Source organism: Stegodyphus dumicola, chromosome 8, assembly GCF_044657685.1.
Source record: "Stegodyphus dumicola isolate Sdum_Otavi_A_Nest chromosome 8, ASM4465768v1".
In the NCBI taxonomy this organism is placed as follows: Eukaryota; Metazoa; Arthropoda; class Arachnida; order Araneae; family Eresidae; genus Stegodyphus; species Stegodyphus dumicola.
In genome coordinates this window covers 165408436-165425305 of record NC_140775.1, presented here as the reverse complement: position 1 = coordinate 165425305, position 16870 = coordinate 165408436, and the positions used below count along the sequence as shown (strand labels likewise).

The window sequence follows — 16870 nt, the reverse complement described above, 5'->3', positions numbered from 1 at the left end:
CCGAGCTTCGAATGCCGCGAACGGGCTGACTGCATGAACGTTTTCGTGGGTTTTCCCATGTGTAACATGCATACGAGCCAATTTCCCTTAGAAGGTCCACCTCGAAGACATCCATTCCCTTAGGCAGATAAAGCCCACCAGCGGCCGAGCGGTAAGGACTCTGAACACTAGTAGTTCGGTCCGAGGTTCGAATCCCGCGAAAGGGCTGGCTGCATGGGCGGTTTCGTGGGTTTTCTCCATGTGTAACCTGTAAACGAGCCAGTTTTCCTTAGAAAGTCGCCCACGAAGGCATCCCTCCCTTTATTCAGATAGCCGTCGTGTGCTTTGCCATAGTTGAATAATCCAATCCTTAGGCAGTAGCCCTAATGTGCTTTGCTGTAATCTCAAAAAACCAAACCAAACCAAAGGATGAGTAATGCAACAGTAAGGTACAATTTAAACGTAGTGTAATGAGATGCTAGAAATAGAATGCTTTCTAGACGCTTTTAAGTAAAAGATTAGGGAGAGAGCAGTTTCACGAAACATACCGATGTGCTATATCCGGAGGGGAAAAGAAGTTATAAGGTATTTTCTACCTCCTTTCCGTATGCCTTTGTGGTGTAACTGGGATGCATACTCGACGCGTATTCGAGAGGTTCAGGGCTTGAGTTCCGACGAGGGAAGCGCATATTTTTCATGTCTCCTGCTTTAAATAATAATAATAATAATAATAATAATAATAATAAAACTAATGACTCTATAAGTAGCCCTCAAACTCAATGGTGGTGTACGATAATTCTTCACCACCAGGATGTGACGATTGGGTCCCCTCATCCCCAATCGCCCTTTCAGAGGAGGAGTATATAAGGTATTTTCTTCCTCCTTTTCGCATGCCTCCGCGGTGTAATTGGAGGAAGCGTACTCGACACGTATTTCAGAGGCTCAGGGTTCGAGTCTCGGAAAGGTCATTACTCATTTTTCCCGTCTTCTGCTTCCCCCCCAATAAAAAAACCTAATAAATCTACAAAGTTTTTATTTTTGTCTTAAAAGTGCAATACGATAAGAAAACTCTTTTTTGTTTTTTAACGATATCATTATGCCATCATATCGTTACCTTATTACAGTTATTCATCAGATTCGAATTTGCATTTTAATTTAAATAATAATGGAATATGCACTTTCTTAATCAAGGTAAATATATTATATTTTTCCCTTATTTTACATTATCTTTAGCGCACAATAGAAAGAATTAAAAGCACAAGACAGATGAATAATATTTTAGCACCCCAATACAATATTTAGAAAATTATTTTAAGAGTGGAGAACGTAATTTATAATTTAAAGTTACAGAATAATTGATTTTCCAACCTTTACACAGCAAATATCTCTTTGTGCGGAGAAGAGAACAAACAGGCTTATCACCATCAGGCCAGATTAACAAACAATATGATGGCACAGAGCCAAATGCAGAACAAGCTGTTCAACAAAAGGCAGGCCTTTAAAGCAAACTTCAGTCTAATTATAAGCTCTCTTTTCATTAAAAAAGATTAACCATTGACACCTCTTGAAGTTGCTATTTTTAAAACAAAGTCAGCAAATAAAATTACTCCACGCTCTTGAGATATGTCGTTTCACCATTAGGACAATATTTACTTCGGATAATTACAGAATTCCACACCCGGGTTTCCATTAGGAGATGAGGCATTGATTTTGTGACAGTTTATCGCCGGAGAAGGGGCATATCTATTGAAAAGCCGGACAAATATTGGTAATACAATGGTTACGGCCTCGTCGGATGTCACGGCTTGGTAAATTATCTGCGTGCCATTCGCAGATCAAAATTTCGTAAACGTTCGTAAACATCATAAATTTAATGTAAAATTTTGTAATACACTAATCAAAGCAAATGTTCCATATTTGATAAAATGTACATATTCATATTCATAACCTTTCTTTATTATGAAATTGAAGGAGTTATAGAAAGAGGTTTCAACCGAGGAAAGATAGAATTTCAGCAGAATTGGAAATCATCGTACAGATAATTCAAATACGAAGAGTAATCGAAGTTGTATACGCGAAATGCTTTTCCGATGTCATTTAGTTTCGGTGAATTTACTTTCATGTAGGAGTGCTTTATCAGAAAGTGAATTGAGAATGCTTTCTAATTTTATGGATTTATACTAGAATAATCGCATGAATTTTATTAATTTTCGGGACATCACAGAGTGTTAGAATTTATTTTCCTTTGGAAAATTATGGTTAACAAATTAAGATTCGACTGGTAGTTTAATGTCTGTATTAACGAAATAGTTTTTTTATAATAGCTAAGAAATAATTAAGACACAATAACACGCCGAACAAATACTAATTCAGAAATCAAAAACAAAAATCAGCGTTATATTTTCAAAATTTTCACTAGTTTCGATGGTTTTACCGAACCACCATCCTCAGCTGCAAAACCGCAAATGAACAAGATAGGAAATAATGATTAGATAAGATAAGAAAGCCTGGACAAGAATAAGCAAGTGGCGCCATCTGTTGATGAAACCAGATTGCAATTAGGATCGTTTCACATTCAAAAAAATTTATCTGTTCTAGTTAACTATCCTAATTCCAATCCATCTTTTCCTTTGGCCTTTAAAGAAATTATGTTTTAGTTCTGGTTTCATCAACAGATGACGCCACTTGCTTATTCTTGTCCAGGCTTTCTTATCTTATCTAATCATTATTTCCTATCTTGTTCATTAGCGGTTTTGCAGCTGAGGATGGTGGTTCAGTAAAACCATCGAAACTAGTCCTGTGAAAATTTTGAAAATATAACGCTGATTTTTGTTGTTTGACTTCTGAATTAGCTAGGAAATAGTTTAACGAAATAGTTAGGAAAATCATAAATTTTCAGTATAAAACTTTACTCGGTTGGTCAAACCACATTTTCAAACTTGCAGAGACCAAAAAAGGTACAAAAGATTCTATGAAGCGATTTAAGAATTGTTTAATGCTATTAAATGAAAAAAAACCTATAAAAAATTGAAACAGAGAATCATATGTACACAAGGTGATACATACATCATACTTATACAAGATGATTCAATTCAAGTAGCGAAGATTTTATAAAAGAATGCATGTGCGGAAATGTCGCACTCAGGTAGCACTAAGTTGTTGAACGGTAGATAAAAACGTTTGAATTGCATAAATCCGGATCTCAGTGCAAAGTTCGAGCAAAGTTATCACTTAGATTTACAATAAATTATAGCACTGAGATGTATTATTTGATTTATAGGGGAATTAATTATATTAAATCAAAATAAATTAATGTTATAACATATTAAGGAGAACAAATGTTTCAAATTACAGTATCTTTGTTCAAAGTTTCCTGACGAGAAAACCATTGGTTCATATGTTGCAAACTTTTTTGACAACGCGTGAAAATTGTCCGAAAAATAATTTAAAAAATAGCCGAAATGTTTAGGTTTCTAAATAGGTCATGGAAATATATAATTATCAAACTAACAAAGTAATTTAATATCACAATATACTTTGGTACATTGACCACGAAGTCTAATTGAGATCTCGTTATATTATCGTTGCTTTTTGCAAATATTTCTTCTAGGATTATGCTAAAAAGAAAACGAACAAAAAAAATTGTTGAAACTCTAGAAAGTATTTAAAATGTATTCTATATATTAGATGTGAAGTAAAAAAAAATATTCCAGTAAATACTTAAAAGTAAAAATTATATTACGTACGGTGGACATAAGGGAATATTATATACAAAAATATTCATTTGATATACAATAATATGATATTTTTGATTTCATCTGTTATTACGAATCAACTTATAATATTCATTTGAAAAAGTGCCGTAGTTTTACAAATTGAAAGCGTTAATTTTCTTCCTCATTCAGCATGCCTTTGTGGTGTAACAGTAGCATACACTGTGGGTATTCGAGAGGTCCAGGTTCGACTCCCGGCGAGGGCATTTTTCACGTCCTCTGCTTCAAAATAATCTAATGACTCTAAAGTGGGGTTTGAACTAAAAGGTGGTGGACAATAATTCATCGCCACGACGATTTGACGATTGGGTTCCCTGTCTACAGTCGACCTTTAAAAGGGGGTATTTTCTCTCTTCTTCCAGCATGGCTTCGTGGTGTTACGGTAGCACACTCGGCGCGCATTCAAGAGGTCCAGGTTTGAATTCCGGCCAGGGCGCTGCTCATTTTTTATGTCTCCTGTTTCAGAAATAACCTAAGGACTTTAACAGAGTAATTAAAAGATTTTCTTAATAATATAGTATTTTCATTTGAGAAACTTGTATTTAAAATTAATGGAGAAGTGAACTGAAATTACTCCTGTTTTACTTACTATCTAAACAAATTAAAAATTATTATATCCGGGTGGAACATAATATAGCATTCATCAACAAGAAAATTCAGACCGGGGGCAACATCCACGGTAATTTTAAATCACGCTTAATCCGAAAGCAGATGCGAAAATGAATTAACACATATTATAACTAACAGAAAAATATTATTAACTGATTACCTGTATTTTCAAGCAGTTTAATCTGGAGAATAAGTTTAGTTATGCAAATTATATCAGCACTAGAATGTTTGTATTATACTCATATTTTGCTAAGCCTTAATGTGAAACAGATGATTAATATCTGTCCATGTGATTTATTTTTTATGATTTAGCAATTCATTATTAATATTTTTTATTATGTAATTATATTCTAAATTTCATACAATTAAATTATGTATCGTTGTAAATAGTAACAATTCTCAAATATTACTGCATCAACTGCTATTACAGCTGTTATCCCACCCGTTTTTCCTTTCTTTTCCATAATTTCAGTAGACAATTTTATTTTATGCTGATAATCTTTCAGTTCTCAATGACTCAAATAAAACGTTTTTAGATAGGGTTTGGTTAATATGCCCCCCTGCGTTAAATAAGGAATCTTTAACTTTTATATCTTCAGGTTAAAATCTGAAGCAGAATGATTTTTTTTCTGAGATATTTTAAGAAAGTTAAGCCAAATATACGCAAAAAATGATCTTTAATATTCTACTGCTTACGATTGCAATATATTGATTGCGTTGGTAAACACGTATACATACACTGAGCATTCATTAAATTGTATGACATTTATTAGCTAAAGCGCTGTTATTTTACTCACCTTGCCTTCTTTTCATTTCCTGGCATCTTTCAATTAAACATCTGAACAGGAAATTGGCAGACATGTTTCATTTGCCTTACTTATCAATGATGCATGGATTTGCAGCCAACTTGTTTCATTTGTAGGCAATAACAATCCAAGAGCGGAATTTTGAGCTCTTTATTACGCACATCTTGAGCTCTTTTTCCGCGTATTTTGAGCTGTTTATTACGCATTATTTTGAGCTCTTTATTTAATGTGAATGACGCTCATTTTTTAATTTTACCTATTTTCATTGTGTATTGTGCATTGTACCTCAAGCCATACGCGTGCTGAATAGCTGAAGATTGTAGTAATTATTATTATTGAAGCTAACATAATTATGTAGGAAATTACACAGCATTTTCATATAATAAATCGATATTAGAATAATCAAAGAACATTCGAAAATAATTCCTGACGTTGAGAGCTTGTTAATCGCTCATCCCAATTCATAAAAACCAGGGACGACGTATCTCAGACAACTGGGCTTCTGGACTTTTTAAATGATACCATAAAGATGGATCCATAATATCTTCAATGCTTATAGCTCATACCATGGAAATGGTTCCATAATATTCTCATATAATATGGGTACGCAATACAGAAAAATGCATCAAGAAAATGCAATCAACGGCTGAATTATCTCCGAAATCTAATGCCGTGAAGATAAACCAATAATAGCTGCAGATTTGTAACCGATGCCACGCAGATAGATCCGTAATGCTCTCATATTATATGCTTATAAAACATAGAAAAATGAATAGTAACAAAATATGGTCTAAATCTATCTTACATATCCTATTGCTATTGAATGAATTATCTAATTTGATGAACACTTGTAAAGAGAGTATTTTGTAAGAGGTATGCGTTATGCTTGTCGGTGAGTTGGATAGTCATGGAAGCATCATTTGCGGACTTCTTTAATCTATAGTAAGCAGCTCAGTTTAACGGCACGGGTTTTTTCTTTAAAAATGATGCTAGGCCTTCATAGCTTTAACTACATCTGAATTCGCTCACCAGTAGTCATGCCATTTGTTGTGCCAATTTAGAAGCAGTGTTAACAAAACTAATCTTCGAATAGTTAAATATGTTTCTAATTTTTGAAATATAGAAGTATTAAAATATATACCAGAAATGGGGCAAATATTGCTGCTATGGTAAACAAAAATTACGCTAAGACGTACTTAAACAACTTTTAAACTATAGATAACTCCACAACTATTGCATGCAGATTAACTAAATTAAAAAAAACTCCCACTATATAAAACTATATAAAACATTACGTAACTTCACTATATAAAAAATCATTATATTTGTTTACCATAGAGACACTCTGGCGCTAGGTTCGCTTAAAAGTGTTACATTTTTATTCATTTTATAACTCAGAATGCATAAAATTTATATCATCTGAAGAATGATTTAATCGTTGCCACATGTTCTATTCAAATACTATAATAAATCTAAAACAATGTATAAAATAAATTAAGCAAACAACAACAACAACAAAAGAAACAGTTTTTCACAGACGATTGAGTATTTCTCATTCAATTAATTCAGTTCTAACTTCGCGTCAAGGCAAAAATACATAAAAAATAAAATATCTGTGTTAAAAATTATGGGGTACATCTTAAACATTAATTAAATTACATAATAGATTAAGCATGATTTAATTCGCAATAATAAAAGAAGACGTTATCTTCGCTGTTCCGAAGCTTACTTTCTCTAGATTGGCAACAAATCCACTATTCTGCTAAGTTTCAAATGTAAACAAACACGGAAGCCATGGCAAAAATTATTAGGCTTAGCGGCAGTTAAACAACTTTTAAATTCTTGATAGTTCTATAAATACTGCAAGAAGATTTATTAAAGGCCTTAACCGGAAGATGAGAACAACATAGTTCAGTCATTTTTAAAGCAAAAAATGCACAATTTACCAACAAATATAAAAAAAACTGAGTTAAGAGTTAACCGAGCTGAGTAACAGAGTGGGTATATATATATATATATATACATATAAACTTTTGGTACGGCCGATTTTAACCAAAAAGAGAGCTGCACAACGACATGTTATAGCAATCCTATATACAAAATTTCAGCGTTGAGAGACTACTTGTTTTTGAGTAATGTCAGATACATACATACATACGTACGTACAGACGTCACGAGAAAATCTTTTCTGAATCCATTTTAGATCAAGTTTATTATCCGTTTGCGGAAGAAGAGTCCTTTATTCTGTCCTTACGTACAGATGTCACGCAAAAACACCGTTAAGTTGCCATTCGATAGCGGTCAAAATGGATATTTTCGTTGAAATATGATACCCGGAATTTTTCTTGATTACAATACTTCCTTTACTTCGTACAACAAAGTAAAAATGGATCGTTTACATCATCAAAAGAAAAGGATCGTGATCCAAGCATGATGTATCAGCACAAATCATATCGAAATCTAAATTGCATCAGAAAAAGATCATGTTGTTGATTTAGAGGATTAAAAAATATTGAGTGTTCTAAGCTGTTTCCAAGCAAAAAAAAAAAATCATCTCAGATATTTATTGCCAACAGCTTATGAAACTGGAGGGAGCAATCAAAGAGAAAATGTCAGAAAGGAATCAGGTTCCACCACGACAATGGCAGACCTCTCACATATTTAGCAATAAGTACGAAATTATTGGAGTTTGGTTAAGAGGTGATGTCGCATCCTCCATATAGCTCACATTGCACCATTGGATTATCATTTATTTTGAAGTTTACAAAACGTCTTAAATGGTAAAAATTTCAGTAATAACAATGACTTCAAATTGCATTTGGTTCCATTTCTTGCTGATAAACACTCGAAATTCTCTGATCGCATCATCATGAAGTAACCAGAAAGATGGGAAAAGTTGATCGAACAGAATGGTAAATATCTGACTGAATAAAAGTTAATTTTTTGTGTAGAAAAATTGAGTTTTATTTCACACTAAAAAAATTACTTTCTTGACGACCCGATACGTTTATATGCATCCTGTTCTTTATATTATTAGATGATGGATATTTTAATCACACTGTTACGCAATTTATAGAACTGAATAAAACAAAATAATATAAAAATTAACACAAAATCTGAAAGGTTGAAGATTTTATATTACGCCCAAAAGGACCTTTTTTTACCGTTTTGTGTGTTACCTTTATTTATCGAATATCCTGTTCTTCGCATTTAAATCATAAAATTCAATTAAACAGCAATATCACAAAATATTTAAAAGAGCATATCTTTAGAATTTCCCATACACAGTCTCGCACGCTGGAGATAAAAATTTTTTTCATACAACGTTGCCATTGCTGTCTTTGAAATTTTTGAGTTTCTTAATAAAAAACTCATAAAGGCTTTACAAAATATGAAATAGTTAATAAAAGAAATTCCGTATTTCAAATTTGGGCTTCCAGATGCCAATATTTGGGTGGAGACTTACGTTCTTCAAAATTCGATGGCTATAGGCACTGTTGTTTTATCACAATGCGAGAAATATAGATAACATTTATGCAGATTCTTCATTATTTAATTTATTTAAATATAATACAGGGTGATAAATTTGGTGGCAACAGTTTAAAATGTGATTCGCCGTTTATAGTGAATCAAAAAGGAAACTAATAGCAGTTCTGGGCAAATTTCCCCTTTGAGCTAGTGGTTTTAGATATTGGATAATTTCCCTCGCAATTAATCTAGCAAATATGAAACATTTTCTTTTAAAACTGCCATATTATTTTAATTGTCCGTCACAATGTACAGGAATCCAATTTGCTTGTCAAGCATGTGATTGAAAATGAGAATCTATTTGCGATAAAAGATGAGTGTTATGAAAGTATTGCTGTGGTGGCATTACACAGTTGATGTGCTCTTTCAATTACTCATGAAGTGGTACAAAATACCAGCATGTTTCTACCCATCGAATAATTTTAATTCACATACGTTGAATTCCATTACCTTCTTAATCCTCTCGGTTGTTTTCGGTAATCCCTTAATTTATTCACAAATTTTTACGTATATTCTTCAGCGTAAATAGTTATATTTGGACACCTTCACCTTTCACTGCTTTTGATGCGAGAGATTATAAAGACAAGGGAGTACTTACTGTCATAATCCGCGTACGGTGCCGCTGACGTCATTTCCGCTGCCAGGAGAACAACAACCAAGACAAGGGAGCAGACGCGAAGGGCGTTTCCAGAGTTCATCTTTATCGGATTTATCTGTAAAAAACAATTAAACACTATTTATCATCGTAAAGGTAAACTGAAATGTTACTAGGAAGACAAAAAATTACATGTACAAATTCAAACACAACGCGCATTATACTACTGAAACGAATATATGTAACAAAAATAATCCTTCATTACAAATTCAAATGGTACCACAATAATCAGTTTTTACCTTTAGAAATATAGAAAAATATCTAAATGTGAACGAAAACCTGTTGGAGATCTCATTTGTTGAAATTTTATCGCAAGAATTTTGAATTGTGTTGAACTAGATTATAGTTACATTCATCTGTAAATGGCAGTATATTTAATGAAAATTTAGCGAGTTAAAGTGCACTGATATTTATATCATGTTCATTGATACATTAGTGTTCTTCAACTATATAAATGGGTAAGTCCATAACGAATACATTTACCTTCGATTAGTACCAATTTATAATTGTACTAATATTTCTGCAACTATACAAGATAAATGTATTTATATCTTTTAACAAAACAGAGCCAGATATAGGCTTAATCCAATGAACACTTGTGGTACACCGCAAAACCGATCAAAGAAATTTGAGTGGGTGGTCTATATGAAGAGTTATTTCATACTGCCTAAAAGTGAGTCAGCTTTCGTTAAAAAACCTCTAACAAAAGCATCCTTACCATTAAGGAGAAACTCCCGAGTCCTGCAAAGTAGTTGTTAAGTTTCGATGATATGTATCTTTTACTACAGCGAAGCAAAATGACCATGCCTTTTCTGTTGCTTAGGAATCAATACTCAGCGTTCAAAAACGTAAAGGCTACAAAAAAGATAAATTATGACTACCTGTACTTATGTGAGTAATTGGCATCGAAATTTTACAATTTCCATACATAGTTTGCAGGAATTATAATAGTTATTAACGACATGCACGAATACGTTAAAATAACTATTCTATGCAAGTAACTAGAGCATTGAGGATGCCCCACAAAATGTTATACCATTCAGTCATGTAATAAAATTTTTAAAATTAAATTATTGAATGTTAATAAAGCATAATCGGGAGCTTTGTTTTACAAAAAATCCGGTAGGTATCAGAGGAAGTCAACATCATACTCAAATTGACTGTAAGTTTAAAGACAGTGGACAAGACACTGCAAAACAGTCTGTTGAATGTTGAGCAGAAAGAAATGATGTTCTTGTTTTTCGAAGAAGCGAAGAAATTGTTGGCAATATATAGGCGTTTTCATGCATACGTTGCCACGAAATGGGTTGGCTGCAAGCAAGAGATTCACGGATAGTATCAACAATTGGAAACCACTAGCTCCATGTTGGGAATAAATCGACGGCGTCCATCAATTGTCCGCACTTCTGAAAATACCCGCAGGACTTCTTTTATACACTCACACGTTGGTAAACTTCGTTTATATAAGCTGGAGCTCCTCCATGCACTGCTAATTTTATTCCTGATTCTTGTATGAGATATTTAATAATCATGTAATCACATCGATTTCCTGAACCATATTGAAGATTTCAGGCAGTGGCCTTTCTCCTAACCCGAATATTAATTAATGTGATTTTTAATATTTACTGCACGTTTTGAAAGATAAGTTATTCTGAAGGAATCCTCTAAATGTAACACAACTCAAGGTGCTCACCAGGCAGTTGTACCTTGCAATTTCGGAACGTGTGCCGAAGAGCTGTGACGAATGGAAAATTTTATTTGAAAGAGAATGCGAAAACATTGGCGGGGTCATTAAACACATTCTGCACTAAACTCATGAAACGCATTCAACACTAAACGTTTACATCAAAAACGATTAATTACGGATTCATTTTGTAAAATTTCGATGCTAAATAAATTTGTAATAAAGAAAACATCCCGTGCATCGTCCTGTATAGCTTTCAGTACATGAAAGCAATGGAGATATACATACTTTTAAGATGAAAATGAAGAACTGTTACTGAGTATAAAAGGCCAATCAAGCACAGGTTACCGGTGTGTTGTGGTGCAGTAAAGTTTAGACAGATGTTAAAATCAAAATGAGAAACAGCCCATAAAGGCTTGTAAAGAATGTTAGTCACTGGTGACCTCTAAGCTGGTAATCATTGGAGATCAACCCACTGGTGTGGGGAATGGAGGAAATTTCAAAAAGTTTCAAAAATAAATTCTGCGAGAAAGTCACCAATATTTGTCAAAGCAGCTGACCATCAGTAATCATTGATGTCTTTAAGTTACTAGCTGCCAAACCAGAAAGTCACTGGTATCAAGGGGCACAAAAAATCTATATAATTTATTAAAATTAAATGATATCAAAGGAATCAACGAACACTAAACTTATGATCGCCGATGACCCTCAAGGTCATTGGCTACTGGTACCTATGAATTTTTCCAGTCACCAATGTAGAACAAACCACTGCTTGACTATGCAGTGAATAAATACTTGGGAGGTGAAAGAAACTTAATGCTTCAGAAACTTGGGAAGGAATTTGATCAAAACGTTTCACTATATTAAAAAAAATGTTCTTAATATCTCATTTCACGAGCAAAAAGTTCTTTATGAGGAATTTCAAATACAAAGATACAGTAAAGTAGTCTCATAAATACATGCTTAGGGTAGTACATGCTAATTTGGCTGTACACCAGACTCAGCACCTAATTCAAATAAAAGAAATTCCTTCTTATTTTAAGCACATACACCATTTCACTACGGCTAAAACACATGCTTCAACTCAGATTTCTTGTGACTCAGAAAATAAGCATTCATTTTAATAGGCAAACAGCAAAAAATTATTCTAGAAGAACAAGCAGAGGAATTTTAATTCAACACAACTTCTATCGCTCAGATTTAGCACAAACATAATAAAATCACATACTGAAGGCAGCCAAATTTCGATATTTCTTTCTTTTCTTTTTTTTTATCGTTATGGCTAAAGCTATTCAAATAAGACATTTTATGGTCAACTCACGAATAGTTCTCATTACTACCCAAAACTTAAACATTCTAGACAACTTTATTAAAGCCATTTGGGATGCAGAAGATGTATCCTGCGAGCTGTTAAAAAAAGAAATTATATGTATGTATTTTTTAGGGATGACAATGCTGTACCCAAGAGCGATAAAACCATTATTACCGTAGAGTATTAAACCCAACCTGCGTATCTACACGCCATTAGTAAAATAGGCAGATTTTTGGATGGCACTAGCTTTAATTAACTATTACCTTCACCTCATCAAAGGGCTTATGCAAATGACTGTAATTTAATATCTATCATACTGCGTAATATTCTTTACTCTCCTTACATAAAAGGCATGGTAAGTTATTAAGCTATATTGAAAGAAGTAATTTTTTCCCCTTACCTGTTATTAGATTACGCTTTTTATTGGAATTGCAGAAGTTGAAAGACGAAATTGATATGTCTATTACGCTTATAAAAAGTTATAGATTTGCAAAAAAGAATTCGTTCTTTCTTTTTAAGAGGGCCGCCTTTTTAAAGGGTTATTAATATTCATAAGATAGGATTTAAAAAAAACTATTTCTGTTTAAAGTGATAGTGGAAATGTTTAGATATATCCGTCTAACTATCACGTTTATTCCCTTGGTGGTATTATATGTGCGTCTGGAAAACGTGTCTGGGAGAAAAAATAATTGCGTTGAATAGATATGAAAATACTAAATTGAAAGATAAATTATACTTTTACAACGCTTTGAAACTTTAAGAATACAATATTTCTTTGAAAGAGGCTTATTTTATACTCAGATTTACTATATGATGAATGTGGAATTGTCCTAAGTTGTGAGTATCCATTTACAAACTGCCATTGTAGGATTTTGTTGTGTACAATGGAAAAGAAAATTCTGTTTTAAATGGCTAATCTTAAAATCTGAAATCTTCAAAGGTTTTTAAATAAACTCCCTATATTAGACTATATATAATTGGGTTTAATTAAAATTAATAATAAAATTGGCTGTTTGGCAGTTTACGAACGATTATTGTGCATCGAAGGGTGCAGTAGTGTTTAGCATAATAAAAATCTTTTGTTAACTGAGATGATGTGAGTATAGTTTTACAAAAATTATCTGTGAAATATTAGTGTACTATAAATTATTTGAGTTAAATATGTAAAAAATAACACTAATTAGGAATATTATTTATAAATAAAATAAAGATATAAATCATCAAGAAACATATTTATTGCTTTAAAATTTTTCAATTAGTTAAGAAACTGAGAGTTTTAAGGGAAATTAAAAGCATTGTAATATGCACTACGGCAAATATATCAATAATTGGCAATTTGCGAAGCTGAGTAAACGATTAACGACCTTTTTGAGTCTGACTACGTGACGTTACGTTTAGTGGTAACTTAACATAAGACGACTAACATGTAACGTCCTGTAGCTAACAGCCAATATAACGCTGTAGAGTCATTAGGATATTTTGGAAGCATGAAATATGAAAAATGAGCAATGCCCTTGCTGGGACTCGAACTTGGACCTCTCGAATACGCGCCGAGTGTGTTACCGCTACACCACGAAGGCATGGAAAAAGACGGGAGAAAATAAAAAAAAAAAAAGATGCAAAAAGTAGAAAGATTGTAAGAAATTTCATCCTTCCTCACTACGTGCCTTCGTGTCATAATTGGTAGAAAGTCCGACGATCACACTGTCCTGAAATTGAATCATTGAGAGGAAAGCTTTTCCTGTTTCCTGCCTTCAGGAAAATTCTAAATAGTTTTACCCTTGTGCTCAACGTACATAGTTCAGAGTGCCTGAGGATTCTGTGAATTTTAACCTATCCTCTACAAGGCTCCATACTGGAGGAGGAATTCCTGTAAATCCTTAGTAAAGGAAGGTTTCGAGTATCTCGTAGATATCGGGCGAGCGTCTGTGAAGCCATCTGTCAGTTATGATGGTAGATGCTGAGTACTAAGTTCTGTAAAGGGACTTGAAGGTCACTTTCTGTTGTAACCAGTTGGGAAGCAATAGACAATTGTAGTAGTAACGTGCGTTTTGAAAGAGCAGACCATAAATTAGTTTGAAGGCAACGGAAGATGTTTTTTAGGTTCCGTTTAAGCTATAGACCTTGCTAACAATAAAATACGTCACAGACGTTTAAGCACAGCAAATCTTCAAACTGGGTGTTTAAACTCATAAAATTATTACCGAAACTCATAAAGTAATTATTAACTAAAAGAAAAAATATCATGTAGCTTAATTGGCAAAAGGAACTTAATAATTCTCTTCAAAAAACTAATTTACAAATTTTATATCATGAATAATAAGAGCATAGGCCGCTTTTAATAAAGTTATAAAACTAATGGCTTATTATTTTGACAGTGCAAATATACGATTAAATTTCATTATTTAGGCGCCCACGCTATTATTGTTCGTGATATAAAATTGTAGGTGAATTTTGGAAACAGAGTTACTTAATCTGTTGCTTCCGTTAAACTATATGACACTTCATTTTTTTTCTATTTTTTTTTTATTTTAATCTAAATGACACATTTTACATCAAAGTATTGAATTGAAAATTCGTATTTCAACAATGAATGATTACTTCTTTACTTTCAATAATTATGTTATGTCAAATGTTATGCCTGTTAAGTTAAAAAAATTCTGAAAGGTTTCAGATTTTGTCGGTCACCCAGAAAGGTTTGTTAAGGTTTTTTACGCTCTCGCTGAGCTCGCAGTCTACCAGGCTGCTGTTACACTCACTTCTACTAACCCCCCTTTTTTGGGAGGTCTTTTCATGTTTACTATTAAGCATCGGTTTTTGTTTTCGTACTTTCGCCATATACAATTCAACATCAAAATCACAAATAAAATTTAAAAGCAGCATAGCAGTATATGTTTAGAATGTCCGATGCAGTGTTAAGTGCTTGCATACATTTTGTACATATTTTGAATCTTTTCTCAGTTCGTATCAATATTCAGTTTTCTTATTAAAGTGGCTTACCAAACTTTTTTTTTTTGTCTTTTTACTAACGTTTTGTAATAACGTTATTTATTCAATATCGTGCCCTTCGCCCTTCTCTACATAAAATTAAATTCAATAGGAATTTGCGATCCAGTTTCGCGCACAGGAGATAATAATGTTTTATTCCGAACAGTGCTGCTAGCACTCGCTTTGAAATGTTTGACTTTGTTAATCAAAAATTCAATAAAGTTTCACAAAATATGAAATAGGTAATAAAAACACATTTGAAATTCAAAATTCGGGCCTCGAGTGTCCGTGTTCGGGTGGAGAACGACGTTATTCATAATCTGATGACTCTAGGTACCGTTGTTTTTTCACAATGCAAGAAACATGCATACATTCATGCAAATTCGTCATTATTTAATTTCATAAAATATAATATAGGTCGATAATATTTGGGTCAACAATTTGAAAAGTGATACACCGTTTATAATGATTTAAAGCAAAACACCGTTTTTAGTCACTTGTCCCATTCGGGATTAACCTTCAGGCTAATAATATATATTTAAAAAAGTTAAATTTTAATATTTTATAAGGTATTTTCTCCCTTCTTCTATCATGCCTTCGTGGTGGAACGTTTAGCACACTCGCCGCGTATTCCAGAGGTCGAAGTTCGAGTCTCGGCAACAGCATTGTTTATTTTTCATGCCTCCAGCTTCAAAATAATCTAATGTCTCTACAGTGGCGCCCGAACTAAAAAAGGTAGTGGATGATGTTTCTTCACCACCAGGATTTGGCGGCTGGGTCCCCTAATCCCCAGTCGCGCTTTAAAAAGGGCAGTATATAAGGTATTTTCTGCATGCCTTCGTGGTGTAACGGAAGCACACTCGGCGCGTATTCGAGACGTCCAGGCTCGAATCCCGGCGAGGACATTGCTTATTACTTCCTTGTAAAGTAAAAAGGAAATATTGTATTCGCGAAAAGTTTCAGGCTGCATATTTCAACGAAAATATCCATTTTGACCGCTGTCGAATGCAATTTAACGATGTTTTTGCGTGATATCTGTACGTAAGGACAGAATAAAAGACTCGTTTCCTCCAAAAAAATTATAAAACTGCTTTAAAATGAATTCTGATGAGAATTTTTCGTGGCGTCTGTACGAACGTATGTACGTACGTATCTCGCATAACTCAAAAACGAGTAGCCTCAGAACGTTGAAATTTTGTATATAGGACTGCTATAACATGTAGATGTGGACCTCGTATTTTGGTTGCAATCGGCCGCACCAAACGTATATAAATACTATATTTATATATATATATATATATACTCTGTTACTCGGCACAGTGATCTCAGTTTCTTTACGCTTATATGTTTGTAAATTGTACATTTTTTGCTTTAAAAATGATTGAATTATGTTGTTCTTATCTTCCGGTTAAGGTTTTTATGCCTTCTGGAAGCAATATTTTTACAATTATCAACAATTTCAAAGCTGTTTAAGTGCGGTTAAGTTTTAAATAACATGGCGGACATATTTGTTTACATTTGAAACAGCAGAATTGT

At 33.2% G+C, this 16870-nt stretch overlaps 1 protein-coding gene across 1 annotated transcript in view; it reads right to left on the bottom strand.

Annotated features, from left to right (window-relative positions):
• Nucleotides 1-16870, bottom strand: part of sNPF (short neuropeptide F precursor) — a 219965-nt gene that overhangs the window by 82760 nt on the left and 120335 nt on the right. The window contains exon 2 of the mRNA XM_085822694.1: nucleotides 9294-9408. Coding sequence (XP_085678820.1) covers nucleotides 9294-9393 — 100 coding nt within the window. The 5' untranslated portion in view covers nucleotides 9394-9408. The remainder of the gene's footprint in view (nucleotides 1-9293; nucleotides 9409-16870) is intronic.